Source organism: Pan troglodytes, chromosome 20 (assembly GCF_028858775.2).
Source record: "Pan troglodytes isolate AG18354 chromosome 20, NHGRI_mPanTro3-v2.0_pri, whole genome shotgun sequence".
In the NCBI taxonomy this organism is placed as follows: domain Eukaryota; kingdom Metazoa; phylum Chordata; class Mammalia; order Primates; family Hominidae; genus Pan; species Pan troglodytes.
Window position 1 is genome coordinate 45542098 of NC_072418.2, and position 25186 is coordinate 45567283.

At 44.1% G+C, this 25186-nt stretch overlaps 1 protein-coding gene across 1 annotated transcript in view; it reads left to right on the forward strand.

Moving 5' to 3' along the window:
- LOC107969552 (uncharacterized) overlaps nucleotides 1–24983 on the forward strand; it is a 260968-nt gene extending 235985 nt beyond the window's left edge. The window contains exon 5 of the mRNA XM_063800409.1: nucleotides 23716–24983. Within this exon, the coding sequence (XP_063656479.1) occupies nucleotides 23716–23809 (94 nt within the window). The 3' untranslated portion in view covers nucleotides 23810–24983. The remainder of the gene's footprint in view (nucleotides 1–23715) is intronic.
- The last annotated feature ends 203 nt before the right edge of the window (nucleotides 24984–25186 follow it).

Consider the following 25186-nt stretch of genomic DNA (forward strand, 5'->3'; position numbering starts at 1 on the left):
CTCTGTGACTTCTCTTTCAAGAACATCCTAGAGATGGGTGTTGATAGACTTTCCATTGTCCTTAAACCCTGTGGATACTGGGCAGCCTGGCCTGGAACTAGATGTTTCAGCAGAAATAACACAGGGGAGACCAGGGGCAAGCCTGAAGATCAGTTTGGTCTTCAGGCAGTGGAGCCACAAGTCAGGGCAGTTTTCCTGAGATGTTTCATAGTGACTGACTTGAGCCAGTGACCCCTAAAGATAGAGGAGAGTCTAAGGAATGATCTAGAAAAAGCAAAGAGAACAGAAAAGAGCTGGTAGCTTTGGATCAGAATCACGTTCCCTGTCCTGGGTCCTTGATGCTTTCTCTCCCCCTGCAGGTGAGGACCATGTGGATCTTTCTAGAAATATATGTAGACATTCGCAAATGCAGAATTGACTGGTGGAAAGGGGGAGCATAAAATGCTGGAAATCTGGCCCTCATAGATCATGTTTATTTGCTGGATATGAGACAGAAATTTGGGAAGAAGTTTTGCAAATGTTTTCTCCCATTGGACATTCTACTCTCTGATTCCATGAGTTTGACTACCCTAGGGACCTCATATAAGTGGATTCCAGAGTACACTTCTATCATGATTTGTTTTTAATAAATGGGGTCTGGAGAGAGAAAAATTATGCTTTAAAAGAAATTCTATAGTACACCTGTTGTTGGTTGTTCTTGAGTTTTATTCTGCAGTTTGGACCAAATCATAGATTCTTAGTGGGCTTCAAGTTCCCAAACTAAAGCTTTCAAAACTTTACCTTTAAAATTGGGAATTGTACTCTTCATCCTAGTAGTCATTATTTACCTTATACTATGCTGTTAACTTAAATACTAAAACTGTAAATGAGAGTACTAATGCCTTTGTCATGCAAGCCTTGGAGCTTTAGTGTGGCTCACATGAGTATGCTTAGACAGCTGCAAAGTGGTTTCACTCCTCTCACCTTGGGATCAACTCCCATTCCCACTATGTCCCCTGTCAGCAGGAAGCCAGAGCAATTGATGACCTTTTTCTATCTTCATAGTCTACACCTTAATCTTAAAGTGTCTTAAAACTCAGAGGAAGGGATTGAAGATGCCTTTGCAAAGTTATGACTGAAACAGTGAAAGAGATCTAACCGAATCAACCTCATCTTGCTTCTGACCTTTAAGCTGTTCGTGTTCCTTCCTGGGTATAGGCTGAACTACTTTGGGAGGAACTTGGTTTATAGTTTAAAACAAGATGATAACAACTCTTTCCCCAAACAAACCTCCCTCTTGCCTAGGGACTAGAATGCCTTTGTAGGACTAACAACCACAAGATTAGAAATTATGGTTTAGGAGTTGCACAGCTGGAGGCTACAAGATTTTGACCCTCATGTCAGTGCTTGAGGTATTTTGCAGACCCTGCCCTTGGTGGATCAGCTGGCACCAACCAGATCAATAAACTGGCTCATCTGACCTTGTGGCCCCCATGCAGGAACTGACTCAGCACAAGAAGACAGCTTCAACTTTCCATGATTTCATCTCTGACCCAACCAATCAGCACTCTTGACTCACTTGCCTTCTCCCACTCACCAAATTATCTTTAAAATCTCTGATGCCCGAATGCTCAGAGACTTATTTGAGTACTAATAAAACTTTGGTCTCCTGCACAGCCAGTTCTACATGAATTACTCTTTCTCTACTGCCAATCCATTGTCTTGATAAATTGTCTCTGTCTAGGCAGTGGGCAAGGTGAACCCACTGGGTGGTTACAAATTGAGCCCATGAGCTTTGGGGACTGCAGACCTGTGCTTCTGACTCTAACTCCCTGGTGAGTCAGTGTGGAAACTGAAACCACCTTTGTAAAGATTATGACAGTGAGAGAAGCTAGCATGGCTGACTCCATCTAGCCTCTAGCTTCAGGCTGGCCATCCTCATTAATTCCCAGGCATAGGCCAGGCTAACCATGGGAAGAATTTGTAGTTTAACTTTGAAGCAATGATGATAATAGTCTCCCTTAAAATTTACCCCTCCTTGCTCAGGGACTGCCTTTGTAAAACTAATGAAAGACCATGAGATTAAGATTATTGGAGGGTCCCAAATTTTGCTAAAATGTAGGCATAGTTTCTGCAATTCCTTACTGCTCAGGACTCATGTGTACAGAGGTCACAAGATTTATGACTTCCTTAATTGCTTCTATAGATAACATCACTATTGTAGAACCTGAGATTGGTCTTTTAAGATGTTCCTCAGACTTTTGCATTTTGGCAACCAGCATAACTCATCCAGACCCATGATTAATGATTCATCCATCCATGTGGCTTCCATCCAGAGGCAGATTTAACACAAACAGATCATTTTCCCCACCTGCGTGATTTCATCCCCAACCAGTCAGCAGTACTCATTCCTTAGACCTCTGCAGCTGAAACTATCCTTGAAAACCTCTAATTTCTGAGCCACTAGGGAGGCTAATTTGTACAATAATAAACTTCTGTCCTCCTGTTTGACAGTCTTGGCCTAACTAAAATCTTTTGTAACTGCAAGTCGCCATCTCAGTAAATTGGTTTTGTCTGTGCAGGGTGCAAGAGGAACACATCAGGTGATTATAAGAGTGGACTGAGGAGTTGCTCATTTCTTTCCAGTGGCTTGTTTCATGTTTTGGCTCACGGAGGAAGAGAACCCTGGATGGGGACACAGTGGAAGCTTGTTCTCCTGGTGATCTGGGGATATTGGCTCATGATGGAGCCTGGCAAGGGTGACTGCTCTGGCTGATTTCTGTGCCTTTCCTATTGTCCAGGAGGTGGGCCAGGCTACAGTGTGAATAGGAAGGGAACAGAACAGTCAGCCTTGTTAGAGGGAGTGTCTGGGGAAGGCCTACGTGTGGGGGAAGCTGTGCAGGGCAGAGTATCGTAGCTGGAATGAAGGGGGAGGAAAATGAGGGACATGGAGGAGCAGAGACACCCATGGCAGTGAGCAGTGGGGGCTACAGTGACCTAAAAGACCTCAAGGTCCAGGGGCCCCCACTTCCTTAGTCCAGGACCAGGGAGCCCTGGAAACCCTTCTATGCCCAGGGAGCCTCAGTGTCACATGAGATGGGGTGGCTTTAGGGGTAGGGGTTCATAGGGATAGAACATGGGTCTCAGGCCCTGAAGGACAGAAAACCAGTGTGGACAGAAACTCCTAGGATTCTGTATCCAGAATCAGGTATCTAAAGAGGTTATAGATTATTCATTCCTTCATTCATTCCCTTCCTCCTTCACGAGAAAGCTTCCGAGTGTGTATGTTACATTGGGCCTGTGCTGCTGCAGGGTGCCAGTGGGGAGAGAAAGCTATGACCTCTCTTTTATCCTCCCATGGGAGTGACACCAACACATCAGGATACAAGATTTCAGGTCCAGTGAGGGGCATTAGGATCTGAGGGGGAGGACTGGATATTCCTTGCACTGACTTTGATCATTGAGGCAGGCAATTTAGTTCTGGAGTAAAAACTTATCAGTTGTCCATTTGCTCTCACTCCTCTGAGGTCTAGATAAGCATGAATAAAGGATTTGAGCCAATGGATGACTGTGGGGTCCCCAGGACCCCCAAATCCCCACTTCTGGTGGAGGAGAGGATGGGGCTGTGGCTGCAGCCAGACCTCTAGTGACTCTGATCTGCCACTTGTGTTTGTGTGACCCTGGTTCAGTGACTATGCCTCCCTGTGTCTCAGTTTTCTCCCAGTCAGATAAGCTAAATGGCAAATGGTTTGTGGCTTGTCATGTTGTCTGTGAATGAAGTTTAAATTATTCACAGTCACCTGACCTAATGCTTGGCACAGAGGACGTGTTCACACAAACAATGTTTATTATTATTTGCCTGCATGAAAGAGCATATCTAGGCCTGATCCATGATGAACAAGATGCTACCAGGAACATCTTCTCTCTTCTGTTTCTGCCCCTGAAGACATTGAATTATCTACGGAGTCTCTTAAGTCTCCCAGGGCAGTTGGCTGATGGCCTAAGAAGCTTGTCCATCTGTCCTCTGCACTCTGAGTCTCAGGTGAAGGACTAGGCTCTGTCCATGCCCAGATGAGGCTCTGGGTGCTGAGCCCTGGCTGTTAAACAGCTCCAGGAACCATGGCCCTTGTACAGCTGGTAAACCTTTGCTCCCAGTCGGCCCTGCCCAGGAGGCCACAACCTAACCCTGGCACACATTCCCGAGGGTCACATGAAGTCAGGATTCTGGGACCGGGTTCTGGGGCTGAGGCTTCCAGGGTTGAACTTCTCTAAGAGAATCCCCGAGGGCCCCCCAGGCCAGGCCCTGACCCAGTTCTCCAGGGAATTTCTCAGGGTCATGTCCATGGGGAAGGCACGGAGTGCTTGGCTGAGACTGTTCTCCACCTGCTGTGTCCCTCCCATCAGACTGTCCTTCCTCTGCAGTGAATGTCTGCAGGGTCTGGATTTGGGGAAACAATTTTGATCTGCAGATGTTTGTCTCCCCTGTGTGTGTCCTGCACTAAATGCTCAAACCCTAAAATGGGACATAATGCAGAGGGCTACACAGGCACAGTCCAGGTCTAACAGTCCTGTGTGTTTGAAGTAGAACTGACCCCCGACACCCAGAAGTCATGAGGAATCACTCACGGTGTACGCTGATCTGTGCAGTTACTTTTTCAGTCATAAGATCTGCCTTTAAAATTTGTAGGGTGTAGGATCCTGAGTCATTCAGGGCGATGTTCCAGATCTCCAGGCGTGCTTTGGGGTATACTGTCTCTTGGCCACTGTATGCAGGCCCTGGGATAGTTACTTCATTGTGTATTACATATCTTGCAATTCGGTGGTCGGCATCTATTGTTTCCCCTTTGTACCAGTTGCAGCCAAGTATATCCTGGGGCAGATTGTAGACTAGTAGAACAACCTCCTTCTCCTCTACCGCATTGGATGGCAGAACTTCAACTGTAACTTGGGCAGTGGTGGGTGGGTTCCAGAAGGTTAAAAGTGAGGCTAGGAGAGAGAGAGAGCATCAGTCAACATTGGGACCTATGTATTGGGGGGGGAAAGATGGGGCCCTGGGTCCTGAGAAGGTCTCTTCACCGCTCAGCCTTTGAGTATGTATGTGTGCGTGTGTGTGTGTGTGTCCTACTGAGTCAAGGTTAGCAGCTTGATCTCCATTCCTTCAACATCTCTGACCTTGGCATTTTCCTGTTTGGAATCCTCTTCCCCAGGGGTCTGCTTGGCCCCCTCCCCACTGCCCTCAGGTCCTGCTCACATCAGGCATCCTTGGGAGACTCTTCCCCTGACACCTCCTCTAGAGACCCTGGGTCTTCTCTTGCTGACCTTTCCCTGTTCTGTTTACTCCACAACTCCTGTCAACACCTGACCTCACATTCTAGATCTCTTTGCGTGTCCGTCTTCCTTCCCATGAAAGCATGAGCTCTGTGAGAGCAGGGTCTTGTGTGATCTTGGTTGCACCTCAGTTCCTGGGACAGGCTGCAGACTCCTGTGGATGAGCTCATGAGCGTTCCCAAGGTCCTCCATGTCCTGGACCAATTTCTGAGGTTGGAGGCTGAGGATAATGTTTCATGCCCTGGTTATGTTTTTATTTGAAGTGTCATCTGATATAGTTATTATTATCATTTTTCAAAATTTAGTGGCCAGTGATGATTAACCAGGAAAACAGAATACTTAAGATTTTCCTACCTCTTACCAATTCCAGTTCTATATGATTTCCCTGTTGTGACCCCTGTCCCTCTCTGGTGTCCTCTCCCCTATCCAGGCTCCAACAGAAGCCCTCAGTCCCCGCTCAGAGCTCTGTCCTCCCCAGGAGACCCCAGCCAGTCACTCTGCTTCCTCCTTGTGTTCACTCCCAGAAAGTTCTCTCTTCACCTGTGAGCAGGAGCCCCTGTCAGGGGATGCGCTGTGTGCAGGGAGGGGCTGAGAGGGGCCTCATGGCTTGTGCTGCCTGCGTGTTCTCTTCTGTGGAGGTGAGCCTGGGATCCGGAAACTTTCTGAGCATGGTTGTCAGCTGTGCTGTGCTTCCTCCTTCTGCGCTGAGCCTCTTCCCAGGGCAGGAGCACCTCTCAGGCTCATGGTTGGGGTCTGTGCCCAGGACACCTCTCTGTCCCCTCCCCTCTCAGTCCTGCGTCCTTGTCTCTTTTCTACCTTTCTCTTCTGTCTGTGTTTCAGGCCCCTGGGAATTGCTGAGGCCTCTGCCTCCTTCAGCAGTGATTCTCTCACCCAACCTCTACACACGCTATGTGCAGACACACAGACACACATACAGAGACACACAGATACACATAGTCACACAGAAACCCTGTAGTTTGGGTGAGCCCAGTCCTGGGTCCTCAGCATCCAGCCATGTTTATGGCTCCAGGTCAGCGTGCACAGTTATCCCTTCTGCCCTCTTCCATCCCAACCTGGCTCTTCCGTTCATAGCAGGAGGCTTGGACTGCACCAGGGCCCTGTCACAGGGATCTACCCTCACTGTGCTTTGGGTGAGCTGAGTGCTGGCTGGTGAGAGGGACCCTTTTTCTCATTGTGTCAATATTGGCTACAGTTTCCAAGGATGGACATTCAATGACCCAGGTGTCCCAGAAGAGACTGTCCTTCCTGGAGGTGTGCAGGATGAATCTCTCATGCCTTCTGGGAAGAGAGGCCTCTGCTGGTTGATCAGTGGGGGCTGTGGTCCCAGGAACTGGTCTCAGCCACTGTCTTGCACCCTGGGTTCTGGTTGCTGAGCTGGGGCTGAGGCCCATTCATGTTTTCTCTGACTATCTTTGGTGTCCCGTCATCTGCCCAGCTGACTGTCCTGTGGTCACTCCACCTTCCCCAAGGCTGATGCAGCAGGGAGTAGGGGGCTGCCCAGGGACTTCACAGGACATGGCTCTCTGAGACCCAGGACAGAGAACCTGGGACAGAGCAGGGGCTCAGAGCTGAAGACATTCAATCTGACTTACTCTGTGGCCAGGATGGGCTCAGCCCTCCCTGTGCTGACATTCCCTGGGGTCTGTCCTGAGGGTTTCGACCTTGTCAAGGCCCTCAGTGTAGAGGAAGAACAGGCAGTGGCGGCAGACCCCATGTGTAGGTCACTGCTCACACCTGAGAGGGCAGATGGGGTGGAATTTTGGGATGGATTCATATTTAAGGAATGATCCAACAGTAGACAATTTTGAAAATGTACAGAAATTCCTATGCTATAAGTTTATTCTGCATAAGGTATTTTTTCTTAATAAGATAATTGACTTTTCATTCATAGATAGCTAAGATGGCCTAAAATGGTGAGAACATCAGAGTGGACTGTTTGGTGTCCTAGTGGTGTGGTTTCATGCTTTATTTCTCCCACCCCATATCTACAGAATTCTCCATATTCCATTTTGTAATGTAACTCAGTGGGTGTCATTCTGGTTTGTGGTTACAGACCATTGGAAAACCCATACCCTCTCTGCTGCGAGGTACAGGCAGCAATGTGGCATCAGCTCTAAACATGCCTTCTCCCGCGACATCAAATTGCTGATTAAGTAAAAGTCATTTCAACAGATACTGAAGATGTCAGTTGTACCCCTCACATACTCACAATTCTTTCACCAAGAGATGAAGGATTTTACTGGTGAGTTGCTTTGAGAGGTTAGTGTAGATCTATGATTCTGTCAGGGCCACTTTTGCCCTCTGAGTGGGCATTTGGCAAAGTCTGGAGAAATTGTTGGTTGACAGAACTGGGGGAGGGAGTCCTGTGCCATTGAGTGGGTAGAGTTCCCAGAGGGTGCTGAACACCCTGCTGCTCACAGAGCCCCATTAGCATGACCACCCCTGTGTCAATGCTGAGGAGTGCAGAACCCTGCTGTGCCCTTCTTTAGCTTCCCTGGGTCTTCCCCAGACCTGATCCTTTCATCTTTCTGGACTGCTTTCCCATCTCAGCTCCCTCCTTGCACCTTAGTTCCCTCCATCTGAACTCACACTTAGTCCAAGGCCAGCCCTGATCTCTCAACTCTCTTGGCCCCTTTTTGCTCCTTAGCAGGAGGGAACCACTAGAGGGCACCCTCACCATTCCTGGAGCTCATGCCCTCCCTTTCAATTTTGAGACAAATATGGCTGCTTTTACTGTCACAACTCCAGCCCTCCGCATTCTTTAGATTTGCTCAGGCAGCAGCACCTGGACAGGCATCATGGACCCCAGGGAGGACTGTCACTCTGGAGATTTTGGTGGCATGGACTGGAGACCTGAAGCCACCCCAAGGCCCAAGTCACTGGGGAGAGGCTGGGTCCAGGTGAGGGAGCTGCACACTCGGTCCAGATGCCCCTGCCTAGTGTGGGCACTGGGGACATGTCCATTTGTCTGTGTCCCTAAAGGTCCTGTCACTCAGGATCTGTGCCTGAGGGCTTTGGCAGAGCTGCTGTGGAGCTTTCCACATGGGGCCTTTCCCAGTGGAGCACGAGTCCTCCCAGGGATTTCAAGGAGGGCCGTTGCCTGGAAGAATCAGAAGGAATGTGGCAGCCACCAGGTGCAGGCTCCTCTCAGGGCCTGAAAAAAGGGACCTCTTTTCATCATTTGCCACTCATGTCTGCACTGTCTGCATCAGGATGGAATGATGTGGAATTTCATGCAAGGTCATTTTGCTTCTGTTCTGCTAATAATTTTTTTTCTAGTTAATCTTTTGAAGTAAAGGCAATTGTTGACTTTTGGGTGTTAAACTCACCTTTCATTTTTGGGGAACAAACTCAATGTGGTAAATCCTGACTTTTTTGGGGTCATATTTCATTTGTGGATTTTCCCTCTCTGTTCCCAAGTAGGGCATGCAGTTTTACTTTTTCATTGCGTGATGTTCACCTCCCTGTGTCCATGTGTTCTCATTGTTCAACTCCCACTTATGAGTGAGAACATGCGGTGATTGGTTTTCTGTTCCTGTGTTAGTTTGCTGAGAATGATGGTTTCCAGCTTCATCTATGTCTCTTCAAAGGACATGAACTCATCTTTTTTTATGGCTGCATAGTATTTCATGATGTATATGTGCCACATTTTCTTTATCCAGTCTATCATCGATGGGCATTTGGGCATTTGGGTTGGTTTCAAGTCTTTGCTATTGAGAGTAGTGCAGCAATAAACATATGTGTGCATGTGTCTTTATAGTAGAATGATTTATAATCCTTTGGGTATATACCCAGTAACGGGATTGCTGGGTCAAATGATATTTCTGGTTCTAGATCCTTGAGGAATCGCCACACCGTCTTCCACAATGGTTGAGCTAATTTACACTCCCACCAACAGTGTAAAAGCATTCCTATTTCTACACATCCTCTCCAGCATCTCTTGTTTCCTGACTTTTTAATGATTACCATTCTAACTGGTGTGAAATGGTATCTCATTGTGGTTTTGATTTACATTCCTTTAATGACCAGTGATGATGGGCTTTTTTTCATATGTTTGCTGGCTGCATAAATGTCTTCTTTTTAGAAGTGTCTGTTCATATCCTTTGCCCACTTTTTGATGGGGTTGTTTGATTTTTTTCTTGTAATTTGTTTAAGTTCTGTGTAGATTCTGGATGTTAGCCCTTTGTCAGATGGATAGATTGCAAAACTTTTCTCCTATTCTGTAGGTTGCCTCTTCACTCTGATGACAGTTTCTTTTGCTGTGCAGAAGCTCTTTAGTTTAATTAGATCCAATTGGTCAATTTTGGCTTTTGTTGCCATTGCTTTTGGTGATTTAGTCATGAAGTCTTTGCCCATGCCTATGTCCTGAATGGTATTGCCTAGGTTTTCTTCTTGGGTTTTTACGGTTTTAGGTCTTACGTTTAAGTCTTTAATCCAGCTTGAGTTAATTTTTGTATAAGATGTAAGGGAGGGGTCCAGTTTCAGTTTTCTGCATATGGCCAGCCAGTTTTCCCAATACCATTTATTAAATAGGAGCTTTCAACCCTGCCAGAGCTGCGTTTATACCCATTCTTTCTCACTGCTGACACAGTTTATTTCTTCTTCTTCTATTGCTTTGTTGATGAATTAGTCCAGAAGTTTAAATAACCTTTTGGATGCTTTGGGTTTTTAAATTTGTCTTCCAGTTTATTATTTTCTACTTTTAAGTTTCTTACACTTTTATTCTACTTGCTTTGTTTTTCACTCACTTCTTATTTGGATGATTAACTCATTTTTAATCAATGTTTTCAGTAGAAGCATTTTGGGTTGTGAATTCCCTGGGGCATCACTGTGGCTGCATCTTACGACTTTTGGTAGATGTAGCTGTTAGTCAAGTACCAGGTACTTAATATGTTCATCACTGTGTCTTGATTGACCCGTGCTTTGAAAATCCCCAGATGTCTAATTTTTCTAATTTCTAAAATTTATGTTATAGAGATTACATCTAGATCAAACTGTATACAAAATAGGTGCTTGAGTAAAAATTATTCAATAATATCTGCTAATATGTGAGTAAGCCCAGTCTTCATAAATGTTCCTTGTGGACTTGAAGAGAACGTCTATGGTGCAGGGTATTTGGCTGTAGTGTGCCATTGTCATTGCCTGTTGATTGTGTGGTTGAAATGTGTATCGTTTGTAGAGATTAGGCATGTTCCTTGAGTACTGACAAAGTCTTTAAAGTGACTTATTGTGGACAACATGGACATTCAGAGTGTTAGGTGGATAACTAGCAACTGTCTTGAACAGAACAACGTATTCCTGGACATGTTCCAAATGAATAAAACTTAAATGTCAAATCAAAGCCACCAAAGCACCTCAAAGTGGGGAAGGACTTTATTATTGTATAGCCAAGGAAGAAAAGATTGATACCCATGAAAATTTCGAAAAGAGTCTTCACGTCAAAAAATTCTCTTTAAGAAAAACAAATGCTATCTTAAACTATTTGCCATTATAATAAACAGGTAATGTGCTATTATATAAAGGATACACAAAATTAACAAGACTAAAGAATAGCAGAAGGCAAATATATGAAAATCAGTTCACAGAAGAAATGTTAATGCTGTTTTCAAGATCATGATGTTTATCTAACATATTAGAGTTCCTAGCCTGAAGCAATAAGAAATGAAAGATAAATCAGTGGTATGAGGATTAAAAAACTAGAAATAAAACCATCATTAATTTCAAAGAATAACATTGTTTATATAGAAAGATTCAAAATAATATAATGGAAATAATTAGAAATAATAAGAGAGTTTAGGGAGCTGAGTAGTGTAAGAATAGACTAAAATATATTAATTTAACAACAAACAACTAGATAATGTAATTAAAGAGAACATAATAGTGCCAGAGAATATAAAATATTTAGGAATCAATTCAACCAAAACCAAAATGCACACAATCTCTTCAGACAAAATTATAGCAATCAAGAAACACTAAAGCAGGCCTTACTAAATGGAGAACTATACCATATTTATGCATCAGAAAAATAAATTTTCTAAAGATATCAATTCTGTCTGAATTGATGTATTGATTACATATAAATAGGTTCACCACATTGATTACAAATCTCTGAGGCCAAAAAGTTGTAAAACTTTCCTTTTGTCTCAACATTTATTTTAGATTCAGAGGGTACATGTGCAGGTTTGTTCCCTGGGTATATTGTGTGATGCTGAGGTTTGGGGTACAAATGGTGCTCTCATCCAGGTATTGTGCATGGCACTGAACATTTCGTTTTTCATTTCTTGCCTGCTTTCTTCCCTCCCCCTTTAGTAGTTCCTAGCTTCTCCTGTTGCCATTTTTAAAAAAAAAATATTTATTTATTTATTTATTTATTGATCATTCTTGGGTGTTTCTCGCAGAGGGGGATTTGGCAGGGCCATAGGACAACAGTGGAGGGAAGGTCAGCAGATAAATAAGTGAACAAAGGTCTCTGGTTTTCCTAGGCAGAGGACCCTGCGGCCTTCCGCAGTGTTTGTGTCCCTGGGTACTTGAGATTAGGGAGTGGTGATGACTCTTAATGAGCATGCTGCCTTCAAGCATCTATTTAACAAAGCACATCTTGCACCGCCCTTAATCCATTCAACCCTGAGTGGACACAGCACATGTTTCAGAGAGCACAGGGTTGGGGGTAAGGTCATAGATCTACAGCATCCCAAGGCAGAAGAACTTTTCTTAGTACAGAATAAAATGAAGTCTCCCATGTCTACTTCTTTCTACACAGACACAGCAACAATCTGATTTCTCTATCTTTTCCCCACCTTTCCCCCTTTTCTACTCCACAAAACCGCCATCGTCATCATGGCCCGTTCTCAATGAGCTGTTGGGTACACCTCCCAGACGGGGTGGTGGCCAGGCAGAGGGGCTCCTCACTTCCCAGAAGGGGCGGCCGGGCAGAGGCGCCCCCCACCTCCCGGACGGGGCGGCTGGCCGGGCGGGGGCTGACCCCCCACCTCCCTCCCGGACGGGGCGGCTGGCTGGGCGGGGGCTGACCCCCCACCTCCCTCCCAGACGGGGTGGCTGCTGGGCGGAGACGCTCCTCACTTCCCAGATGGGGCGGCTGCTGGGCGGAGGGGCTCCTCACTTCTCAGACGGGGTGGCTGCTGGGCGGAGGGGCTCCTCACTTCTCAGACGGGGCGGCTGCCGGGCGGAGGGGCTCCTCACTTCTCAGACGGGGCGGCCGGGCAGAGACGCTCCTCACCTCCCAGACGGGGTGGCGGCCGGGCAGAGGCGCTCCTCACATCTCAGACGATGGGCGGCCGGGCAGAGACGCTCCTCACTTCCTAGATGGGATGGCGGCCGGGAAGAGGCGCTCCTCACTTCCCAGACTGGGCAGCCGGGCAGAGGGGCTCCTCACATCCCAGACGATGGGCGGCCAGGCAGAGACGCTCCTCACTTCCCAGACGGGGTGGCGGCCGGGCAGAGGCTGCAATCTCGGCACTTTGGGAGGCCAAGGCAGGCGGGTGGGAGGTGGAGGTTGTAGCGAGCCGAGATCACCATTGAGCACTGAGTGAACGAGACTCCGTCTGCAATCCTGGCACCTCTGGAGGCCGAGGCTGGCGGATCACTCGCGGTTAGGAGCTGGAGACCAGCCCGGCCAACACAGCGAAACCCCGTCTCCACCAAAAAAATGCGAAAACCAGTCAGGCGTGGCGGCACGCACCTGCAATCACAGGCACTCGGCAGGCTGAGGCAGGAGAATCAGGCAGGGAGGTTGCAGCGAGCTGAGATGGCAGCAGTACGGTCCAGCTTCGGCTCGGCATCAGAGGGAGACCATGGGGAGAGGGAGAGGGAGAGGGAGAGGGAGAGGGAGAGGGGGAGGGGGTGTTGCCATTCTTTATGTCATTGAATACCCTATGTTTAGCTCCCTCTTATCAGGTTATGGTTTTTAGATTTTTCTTCCTGTGTTAATTTGCTTAGGATAATGGTCTCCAGCTGTGAACATATTGCTGCAAAGGAATGATTTTTTTTTCTTTTTTAATGGGTGCCTAGTATTCCATGGTGTGTAGGTAGGGATTCCTTATCTAATCTGCTCTTGATGGACACATAGATTGATTTAATGACTCTTAGACATATGAAAACAACTCAGCCTCCTATACACAGGAGAAATGAAATTTGAGGTCCAGGGACAGCAAATGTTAAAATACAACCTCAGCCTCAAATGTCCCCAAATACACATGTTTGATCACATAATGTGTGGGAGCAACTGAGGTGATAGCACCATCCCCTACTTTTCTTGGAAACATAAACATTGGTACACACCTTGTGGAGTAAAATTTCTAAATGCATGTCAAAATTTAAAATATATTTCTCTTTGCCTCCCAAACTTCACTGGGAAGAATTTATTACATTTGCAGTAATGAAAAATGACACCCAATCTTAGTTATTCACTGTAGTGATGGTTTCATGCAAAATATTGAGAAGAACCTAGATTTTACACCAGTATAATGCTAATTAAACAGGTTATTTTATATCTGCACAATGGAATATTATACGGCTGTATAAAAAGTAGAGAATCTTTTGGCTATTCATATGGAAACACCTCCATGTTCTGTTCTGATTGTAGCATATAAACAACCTAAAATGTGATGCATTTTTTGAACTAGATCTTACCTTAAAATGTTATCTTTATTTATTTTTTCAGACAGGGTCTTGCTCTCCCACCCAGGCTGAGTTTGCAGTGGTGTGATTATAGCTTACTGTGGCTTTGATTTCCTAGGCTGAAGTGATCCTCCCAACTCCCCCTTCTGAGTAGCTGGGACCACAGTATGTGCTATTATGCCCATATAATTTTGTGTTTTGTTTGTTTTTGTAGAGATAGGGTTTCACCATATTGCCCAGGCTCGTCTTGAACTCCTGGGCTCAAGTGATCCACCAGCGTTGGCCTCCCAAAATGCTGGGATTACAAGCTTGAGCCACTACATCTGGCCCTGCATTCTTTTTTTATGGGACAGCAGTCTACTCACTCATTACTTTCCCTATCAGGGGAATTTTTTTTTTTTTTTTTGAGATGGAGTTTTGCTCTGTCGCCCAGGCTGGAGTGTAGTGGCGCAATCTAGGCTCACTGCAAGCTCTGCCTCCCCGGTTCACACCATTCTCCTGCCTCAGCCTCCCCAGCAGCTGGGACTACAGGCGCACACTGCCACACCCAGCTAATTTTTTGTATTTTTAGTAGAGACGGGGTTTCACCGTGTTAGCCAAGATGGTCTCGATCTCCTGACCTCGTGATCTGCCTGTCTCGGCCTCCCAAAGTGCTGGGATTACAGGTGTGAGCCACTGCGCCCAGCCTCATCAGGGGATTTTTAACCTTTCCATTTCTCTACTGTGGGTCCATGCCAATGTCCAGATGTATTTATTTGTCTAGAATTGGATGTTCTTGTAAAAAGAGCGGTCTAAGGAATGGCCTCCTAGCTGATTTCCAGGATTCTAATCTTCATGGTCTAAGCTGTAGGTTTCCAACCATGGATACTGGTTAGAGTCACCATAAGGCATCTAAAACCTACCCATGCATGTGACTTCCCCTAAGAATGTCTGATTTGATTGGTGTGTGGTATGTCCTGGGCACTGGTTTTTAAAAAATGCTTCCAAGAAAAATGGTAATTTTGCAGTGGAGCAACCTTAGCCCAGTGCTCAAAATTAACATCCCCAGTAATCAGTGATATGGACATCTTAGGGCATCCTAATATGATGGATGAATAATGCACAGCATCACCTCTGTGGTATTCTTGCCCAAAGTGCATAACCTGAGTTTAATTATGAGAAAAAATTAGAAAAGCCTAAACTGAGGGTTACTCTACAAAATAACTCGCCAATACTCTTCAAAAATGTTAAGGTCATGAACTCTAAAGAAATTTTCAGGCACTATCCCAGATTAAAGGAGACTGAGAGGACAGAACAAAGAGATGCAATTTGTGATCCTAGATTGGATCATGGTCCAGAAAAAGGACATCAGTGGGAAGATAGGGAAGATTTGAATAAGGTCTATAGATTCATTAATTGTGCAGTGTCAGAGATCATTTATTGATTTTGATGATTGGGTAGATATCTATAATGTTAATATTTGGGGAAGTTGAATGAAAAGCATATGAGGACTCTGACTATTTTTGGGATATTTTTGAAAGTTTGAATGTATTTCAAAATAGAAAAAGGAAAAAAAGGAGAAGAAATCTTCCAGATATTTTCATCAAGTTGCCAGAGTTGAGACCATTTCCCAAGTTATCTTGCCTAATACTGTCAGAATAATCTTCCTGGGAATGTTGTTTATCATATTTGTGTCCTTTTCAAAGATTTCCAGTGACTTCTCTTATCTACAGGATGAAGTTCCCATTCCTTATCCTGCCATTCAAAGCCCTCATAGAATGGCCCCTTGATCTATCTACTTCTTTGATCTGCATTGAAGGACCACATTTTACTTTATCATGTCTAAACATTTTCCAATTCTTTTCCTTGTTAATATAGCACCCTTGCCTGTCTTCTCAGCCTCTTGAGTTGTTCTTTGTCCCAAGGCCCACTTCAGACCCTGTCTCTTCATTGAATCCTGTATGGTCATTTCTATTAGAAGCAGCTAACTTTCCACTCTTTGAATTCTGGTAGATATAATGGTGTGGAGTGAAACGTGAGTTTTATTTTATTATTATTATATTTTAGAAAAAAAGAAGCCAATTTAGTATGCTTATTAAAAGTTTTCCTTTTTTAGGGCAGGCATGATGGCTCACGCCTGTAATCCCAGCACTTTGGGAGGCCGAGGTGGGTGGATGACTTGAGGTCAGGTGTTTGAGACAAGCCTAGCCCACATGGTGGTACCCTGCCTCCACAAAAAAGTATAAAAATTAGCTGGGCATGGTGGTCCACACCTGTAATCCTAGCTACTCTGGAGGCTGAGGTAGGAGAATTGCTTGAACCCGGAAGACAGAGGTTGTAGGGAGCCAAGATCGTGCCACTGCACTTCAGCCTGGGTGACACAGTGGGTGAGACTCCATCTCACAAAAAAAAAAAAAAGGAAAAAAGGTTTCCTTTGTAAAAAAAAATTTTAAATTTTAATTGGAGAAGGATTAGAGATTAAATTGATGTTTGAATTTCATTGGGATTAAAAAAATTTTTATTTTAGGTTCAGGGGTACATGTGCAGGTTTGTTATGTAGGTAAACCCATGTCACAGGGATTTGATATACAGATTATTTCATCACTCAGGTACTAAGCCTAGTAACCAATAGTAATTTTTCTCTGCTCCTCTCCCTCCTTTCACCCTCCACCCTCTGGTAGCCTCCAGTGTCTGTTGTTTCCCTTTGTGTTCATGTATTCTCATCATTTAGCTTAGACATATAATAGTACATATAGCATGTACTATTTGGCTTCTTTTCCCACATTAGTTTGCTAAGGTTAATATCCTGTAGCTCTATCCATGTTCCTGCAAAGGACATGATCTTATTCTTTTTTATGGCTGCATAGTATTCCATGGTGTATATGTACCGCATATAAAAGTACAGTCTTTCATTGTTGGTCATTTAGTTTGATTCCATACCTTTTCTATTGTGAATAGTGTTGCAATGAACATTTATGTGCATGTGTCTTTATGGTAGAATAATTTATATTCCTCTGGGTATATACCAAGTAATGAGATTACTGGGTCAAATGGTAGTTCTGTTTTTAACTATTTGAAGAATTGCCACACTGCTTCCCACAGTGGTTGAACTAGCTGAAATTCCCACCAACAGTGTTATAAACATTCCCTTTTCTCCACAACCTTGACAGCATGTTATCTTTTGCATTTTTTATAATAGACATTCTGACTGGTGTGAGATGATATCTCATTGTGGTTTTGATGTGCATTTCTCTACTGATCAGTGATATTGGGCTTTTTTTCATATGCTGTTGGCCACATGTGTGTCTTTTTTGAGAAGTGTCTGTTCATATCTTTTGTCTACTTTCTACTGGTTGTTTTATTCTTTTTAATTTGTACAAGTTCCTCATAGCTGATAGATATTAGACCTTTATCAGATGCAGTTTGCAAATAGTTTCTCCCATTCTGTACATTGTCTGTTTATTCTGTTGATAGTTTCTTTTGCTAAAAGCAGGAGTTTTAGATTCAGAAATAAGTGAGTGTGAGTTTTGTTTCCACTTTTTATCAGGTCTGATATAAGGGACAAGTTTATTGATGTCTTTGGATAGAAGGTTAATAGTGCCTACTGAAAGGGTCATTGTGAGCATTGGATGAGGTGCAAACATAAAGGTTCCCAGCACATAGTAGCTTCCTTCCTCATCATTTTTGTAGCCCAGTGGTCCCCAAATGTGTTGTGGGTGCTGTGAAGACTCTTATCAAATTTTTTTTGTAGAGCTTTTAAAAAATATTTGTACCTGGCCATCACTAAGATGACCTTGAACTGAACTGAGTGCTTAGGGCTTTAAGGAGTTCAATTGAAATTTGTTTTTCCAAGAACACAACAAACTAAATAAGTGATCTATGGACAGGAATGTAACCCAATGGAGGAAAAAGGGAAGGTCAATGGGATTCTAAATGAGAGATAGCTGTGATGCTTTCCGCACCCATTCCTTTGCTCTCAGTCAGACAGTGTTAAGGAAGTACAACTCTTAAAATTATGTAAGAGAAGACAAAAATCTCAGGACTTTCAATCTCATTACACCAAAGGGATAGTTCAGCCTGGAGACTGAGTCATGCAATGCCACCATCTTTTTACCTAGTGAACAACTGTTAATTTACAATCTTGTGTGAAAGCAGTGTTCAATAGCCAGACCCCTACAAGAAGACCTCAGGCATCTCTGGATGACTGTCCTCAAATTGTCCTTTGGTGACCTTGAAGCCTTTCAAGATGTATATCCATCCATAAAACAAAGACACATCAATTGTAACTTTAGGTGTGCAATCTAAGTCCAGCTTCTAAAATGAAAGCCTGTTAGATTTCACACTGATAATGCTTATCTTTCTAAGTACAGAAGAAAGACAAGATGAGACCAATTATTCTTTACTGTACTTGTCTCTTCCTACTTGCCTTGCCCCCTTTAAGGAGATGTATAAATACCAGGCCTCCTAAAAACCTTTTTCAGAGAGAACATAAGACATGGAGGGTTTCTATGATTTGTGTTTTTCCAGGGTGTGCCCTCAAGCTCTGGCTTAAGAAACCTCAATTGATTCAGACACTTGCCTCAGTCACTCATTTTGGTTAACATTCTGGTGACCATTAAGGGATACTCTGAGTGGAGTTTTGCTCCCATGTGTTGTGTTATCAAACATGTGGATATGGGGACATTTGGGGCCACAGAATTTTACTTTAACATTTGCTGTCCCAGGACATCAACTTCCATTTCTCCTCTGTATAGGAGGGTGTTTTGTTCACAAGTCTCAGAGCTGTTCAATCAACCCAGCTGTCCATCAACAGTGGATTAGATGATGAAATCCATACCTATGCTCCATGGAATACTAGGCAGCCATAAAAAAAGAAAAAAAATCATTTCCTTCCCAGTAATATGTTTGCAGCTGGAGGCCATTATCCTAAGCAAATAACAAAGGAAGAGAAAACCATAAACCATAACCTAGTAAGTGAGAACAAAATATTGGATATTGAGGGACATAAAAATGGCAAAAAGAGAAGCTAGGAACTACTAGAGGGGAGAAGCAAGGAAGGGAGTAAGAAATGAAAAACGAAGTGTTGAGTGCTATGCACAATATCTGGGTGAGAGGATTATTCATACCCCTAACCTCAGCATTATGCAGTATACCCAGGGGATAGATGTGCACATGTAACCTCTGAATCTAAAATAAAAGTTGAAGAATAAAGAGAAAAGTTTTACAACTTTACAGTCTCAAGAACTTTGTAATCAATGCTGTGGAACTACTTATATTTATTCAAAAGATCTACTTGGATGGAATTGATATCTTTAGAATACTTATTTTTTCGGGTCCATGAGTATGGTATATTTCTCTATTTAGGCCTTCTTTAATGTCTGTTGATTCGTTATAATTTTGTCTGAAGAGATTGCGGTGATTTTGGTCTTTGGTTGGATTGAGTCCTAAATATTTTATATTCTCTGACACTATTATATTCCCTTTACGCTATCTAGCTGCCTGTTGTTGCTATAGAGAAATTAATATATTTTAGTCTATTCTTATAGTACTCAGCTCCCTAAACTCTCTTATTTCTACTATTTTATTAGTCTTTTGGATTTTTCTATATAAACAATGCTATTCTCTGAAAATAATAACAGTTTTATTTCTACTTTTCCTACCTTCGTACCTCTTATTTGTCATTTATTTCTTACTGCTTTTGGGTAGGAACTCCAATACAGTGTTAAATAAAAGTTATCACTGAAAAAAATGAGAATGAACATTTTTTCTGTGAACTATTATATATTTACCCTCTTTTCTGCTACATTTTGGTTATATTAATTTTATGTGTTCTTTATATATGAGCTTATTATCTGTTTATTATAATTGCAAGATATTATTTGCTTTTCTTACAGAGAATTTTTCCACATGAACACTCCTTTTGAAAGGTTCAGGTATATCAATATTTCTTTCTTGGCTACACAATGAGAAAGTCTTTCTTCACCTTGGGGTGGTTTAGTGGCTTTGATTTGGTTTCAATTTTTATCCATTTGGAACATGTCCAGTAATATGTTGTCCTGTTCAAGATGGTTACCGGTTATCCATCTAACACTGTGAATGTCCATGTCATTCACAATAAGTCACTTAAAAGACTTTGTCAGTACTCTAGCAAAAATTCATAATCTCTACAAGAATATGCATTTGAACCACACACTCAACAGTCAGCAAGAATAGCACACTACGTCCATATGCCCTGCACCGTAGATGTTCTCTTCAAGTCCACATGGAACATTTATGAAGACTGAACTAAGTCATATCTTAGCAAATATTAATATTAATATAAATATTAATAGCACTGAATCATTTTTACCCAATCACCTATTTAGTATACTGTGCAATGTGGGTACTATTCTCTAAAACATGAATTTTAAATATTAGGCATTTGGAGATTTTAAAAGCACATGTCAGTCAAGACACAGTGATGAACATTCAAATACTTGGTACTTGACTGACAGTTCATTTGCCAAAACTCGTAAGATGCAGCCACAGTGGAGCCCCAGGGAATTCATGACCCAAAAGGCTTATACTAGAAAAGGTTGATTAAAGATGAGTTAATCCTCACCTTAACAAGTGAGAGAAAAACAAAGCAAGGAGAATAAAACTTATAAGAAACCTAAAAGTAGAAAATAATAAACTAGAAGACAAATTAAAAAAAAAACAAGAACATGAATAGACCCAAAAATAATGTTGTTGAAAAAGATAAGTTATTTAAACTTCTGGACTAATTCATTAACAAAACAATAAAGAAAGAAAAAAGAAACAGATTTAGCAGTGAGAGAGAGAGTGGATGTAATCTCATCTGTGGCAGAAGTTGAAAGTTTCTTTTCAAAATTTCACGACACTAAGTTAATTGATAATTTAAACAAAATTGACAAGTTCCTAGAAAATTAGGTATAATAAAAAGTAGCACAGGAATAAATGGAAATTCTGACCTGTCCTATAACTATGTTTAAAAAAATTTCTTTTGTGTGTGTGACAGGGCCTCATTCCTGTTTCTCCAGTTGGAGTGTAGTGGTGCAATCATGGATCACTGCAACCTCAACTTCCCAGGCTCAGGTGATCCTCACACCTCAGCCTCATAAGGAGCTGGGACCACAGGTGCATGCCACCATGGCTGGCTATTTTTTTCTATTTTTAGTAGAGACAGGGATTCATCATACTGCCCAGGCTTGTCTGGAACTCTTAGGCTCAAGTTCTTCCTTGGCCTTTGAAAGTCCTGAGATTACAGGTGTGAGCCACCATACCCGGCCCCAGTCTTGAAATTTTACTTAATATTTTAAATATTCACAAACATACACAAACACACATACATATGTGTGGATACTCAGAAAAAGCAGATGACTTTGAGATGATGATGAATATTTCTACAGTGGAAAAAAATAAATCTACATCTCTAATTCACACCACATGCTAATCTTTTTTTTTTTTTTTTTTTTTGAGATGGAGTCTTGCTCTGTCGCCCAGGCTGGAGTGCAGTGGTGTGATCTCGGCTCACTGCAAGCTCTGCCTCCCAGGTTCACGCCATTCTCCTGCCTCAGCCTCCTGAGTAGCTGGGACTACAGGTGTCTGCTACCACACCCAGCTAATTTTTTTGTATTTTTAGCAGAGACAGGGTTTCACCGTATTAGCCAGGATGGTCTTGATCTCCTGACCTCGTGATTCGCCTGCCTCGGCCTCCCAAAGTGCTGGGATTACAGGCATGAGCCGCCGTGCCCAGCCGATAATCTTTTCACAATAAAATTATTGAGAATGTTCTTCAAAAGGCTCCCAATTTTCTTCGTTTCTTCTACATACACAAGACATACAGAGACAGATCTGTGTATCTACTATACGACAAAGAAGCCATAGCCAAGGTACATATGAAAATCCAACAGAAACAGTAAGAGGAAGATTGATAACACAATGTTTTTAAATGGCGGAAAACTCTTAAGAGGCACCAGATGGTAGAACATGTGTAATGGCCTGTGAGTACATGAAAAGATGCATTTGCACTATTGTTTACTTAGGAAAAGCATATTAAAACCATTTTGAAATCTCATCCCAACCACAGAAGAAAGGCTAAAATTCAGTGGGCTGACAATCCCAAGAGTTGGAACAACTCTACAGAGAGATGTTGCTGGTGGGAATTTAGATGTGTTCAGCTCTCTAACAAGAGGATCTATAATTTGTAGCTATCTTAGAAGATGTCCCAGCATACACAATGGTCTCTACACCCAAGGAAATAAATGAGACCACCAAAATACATGTGTAGATATGTCCACATTAACATGATTCAGAAGACACAAATAGTGTTGCAGTTTGAATGTGTAACACTACAGGGGATAAAACTGTGGTACATTCAAACTAACAGATATTTACAACATGAAAAATAAATGGATTCCTGCTGCATAAATCATGGATGATCTCACACAAAGAGTTGCAAGAGAAGAGCCAGTGCAGAGGGGAAAATGAAGACTGATTCCACCTCTATAAAGTTCCCAAGAGGCAAAACCCATCTGTGGTGCTAGAGATCAGAATGGAGGTGACCTGGCACTTGGAATGGCTAGGTTTGGGGAGGGGAGGTCATGAAGCCTGTCACCTGGACACTCTGTGTGAGTACACGAGCAACACCCATTACATCTCCACACACAGCTCTGGTCATCAGGCATTTTTAGGGGAACTCTAGCAAGGGATTAGGAATCATGCATGAGAATCATCTACAGAGAGAAACATAGAGTTGGAGGAGCTGGTTGCTAACGCAGAGCAGGGTCCCTGTTGTGCACGGGTCTAGCCTAGTCTTAAGTTCCCAGCCCCACTCCCACTCCTGCCATGATCCAGGAACCTCTGAAAAGCAGCTTTTTCCAAGGACCTCCTCCTTGGTAACACATCAAGGTTTCTCACTGTCAAGCTGTCCAGAGAGAAAAGCAACTTGGATAGTGCCCATAACATCTGCGCCCTGGGGCTCAGGGCTCAGCAGAAATGGCAGAGGGCAGTGAGAGGAGACATGGTGAATGGGGTAGGGACCTAGGGACAGCTGCCTGGAACAGGAGCAGGTGGGGCCACAGGAGAAGGTGGCACAGGAAGGAATGGGCAGGAGAGGAGAGGAGAGGAGGAGACAGGCTCTGTGGGGCTATAGCCCAGTGTGAGCCTTTGTGAGGCTATCTCAGCAGGGAAGGCCAGGTGGTGTGAACAGGAGGGGAAGCAACTCCCACCTCCCCTGCTAGGAACTGAATGTGTACACTCCCAAATTTTGAAGCTTTCATTTTTAATGTGAAGGTGGTGGAGGTGGTGCCAGGCATGGTGGCTCACGCCTGTAATCCCAGCACTTTGGGAGGTCGAGGCAGGCAGATCACCTGAGGTCAGGAGTTCAAGACCAGCCTGGCCAACATGGCAAAACCCCATCTCTACTAAAAATACAAAAATTAGCTGAGCGTGGTGGCGGGTGCCTGTAATTCCAGCTACTTGGGAGGCTGAGGCAGGAGAAATGCTTGAACCTGGGAGGCTGATGTTGCAGTGAGCCGAGATTACGCTACTACGCTCCAGCCTGGGTGACACAGTGAGATTCCATCTCAAAAAAAAAAAAAAATTGGAGGTGGGGCCTTTGGGAGATAATTAGAATAAGAGTCAGTCATAAAGGTAGGGGCTTCATGATGGAATTAATGCCCCTATAAAAAGTGGAAGACACAGGAAAATGATCTCTCTCTCTCCTTTTTTCTGTCCCTCCACCCCCTCCCAACCCTCCACCATGTGCAGATACAGCAAGAAAGCAGCATCTGCAAGAAAGCCCTCACCAGGACCAAATCAGCTGACACCTCAACCTTGGACTACCCAGCTTCCCGAACTGTGAGGTATAGATTTTTATTGTTGAAGTCACCAAGGCTACGGTGTTTTTAATAGCAGCCCAAGTCCAGGAATACATCATCTGACTCACTGTTTTGAATCAAACTCTTCAGTTTCTCCATCAACTTAGCTGGCAGCTCCTGTCCCCAGCAGCATCAGAGGCCCCATGAAAAGAGCTCCAGCAGGGGCTCAGCCTGCACGGGTCCCATGGGGCAGCCTCAGTGTCAGGGCCTGGATGGCAGGTGAGACTCCAGTGACACAACCACAATGTGAAAGTGTAAGAGTTTTTAACTACTTACAGATACTGGAAAGCACAGGGCACACCTGGAGACCACAGACACTGGGGTCAGAGAGCCCAGGCAGGGAGGAGAGAAGGGAACTGTAGGCCAATGGCTTTATTGGGTCCAGGGTGTTGTTGACAGGTTTCCAGAAGGGAGCTTTAATGGGTGTGTTTAAAGCAGGCAAACACTGGGGCAAGAAGATCACACTGTGACTGAGAGGTGGTCACTTTAAATTGGAGGGCAAATGTCACAACTGTTTCAGTTTAAAGGAAGCAGCTGGCGAGAGGGGAGCCCAGCACACTATGCAAGAGAGATGCCTCTAAGATTTTATCTGTGGCCACCGACTGGAGCCATTTGGACCGGGTACAGCAGTGGAAACTCTGTGATGGTGACAAACATGGGAATCACTCTGATGTGACGCAGTTAAATTTACACCTTAAAAAATGGATGCCAAGACAACATAAACAAGACCCAGGGACACCAACAGGGTATGGTGCTGTGCCCCAGAGTCAGGGTCCTGGGTTCTTACCCAGGGAAGTGAGAAATAAAGATAACTTTTCCCTGCTCCCTCTCTCCTCCCTGACACTGATCTTCCCACCCTGCACCTCCCTCTTCTGCTCCCAAACCCCCACCCAGTGCTCAGTCCCAGACATCACTGCCTGCAGGGCATGCACAGTGCAGCCCACTGCACACAAACTACAAACTCACAGAAGGTGATGACAATTTGTGTTTGGGACGTCTGATTGTGAAAGAGGGAGGACAGCGTACTTGCAGCCACAGAGACTGAAACTGGAATGTGATGGAACGGGGCTGGAACGTGATGGAACTCTGACATAACAGACGTGTGACTTTGTGTGAAATGTGCAGATCCATGTGGAATAAAACACAGCCTAGCCTGTGGCTGCTGCCGTCCACATTTCCCTCATCTTCCAACAGAAGTCAGCAGGGTCCCTCCCAGCCTGGAACCTCCCTGGAGACTGCTGACCTCCCTTGGCAGGGCCCACAGGCCGGCAGGGTCCGCCCTCACCAGGGTCACTTGGCCCATGTCCTCCTTGCTCCTCCAAGCTCCCCACCCGAGTCTGTCAGCTTTTCCCTGCAGCCCA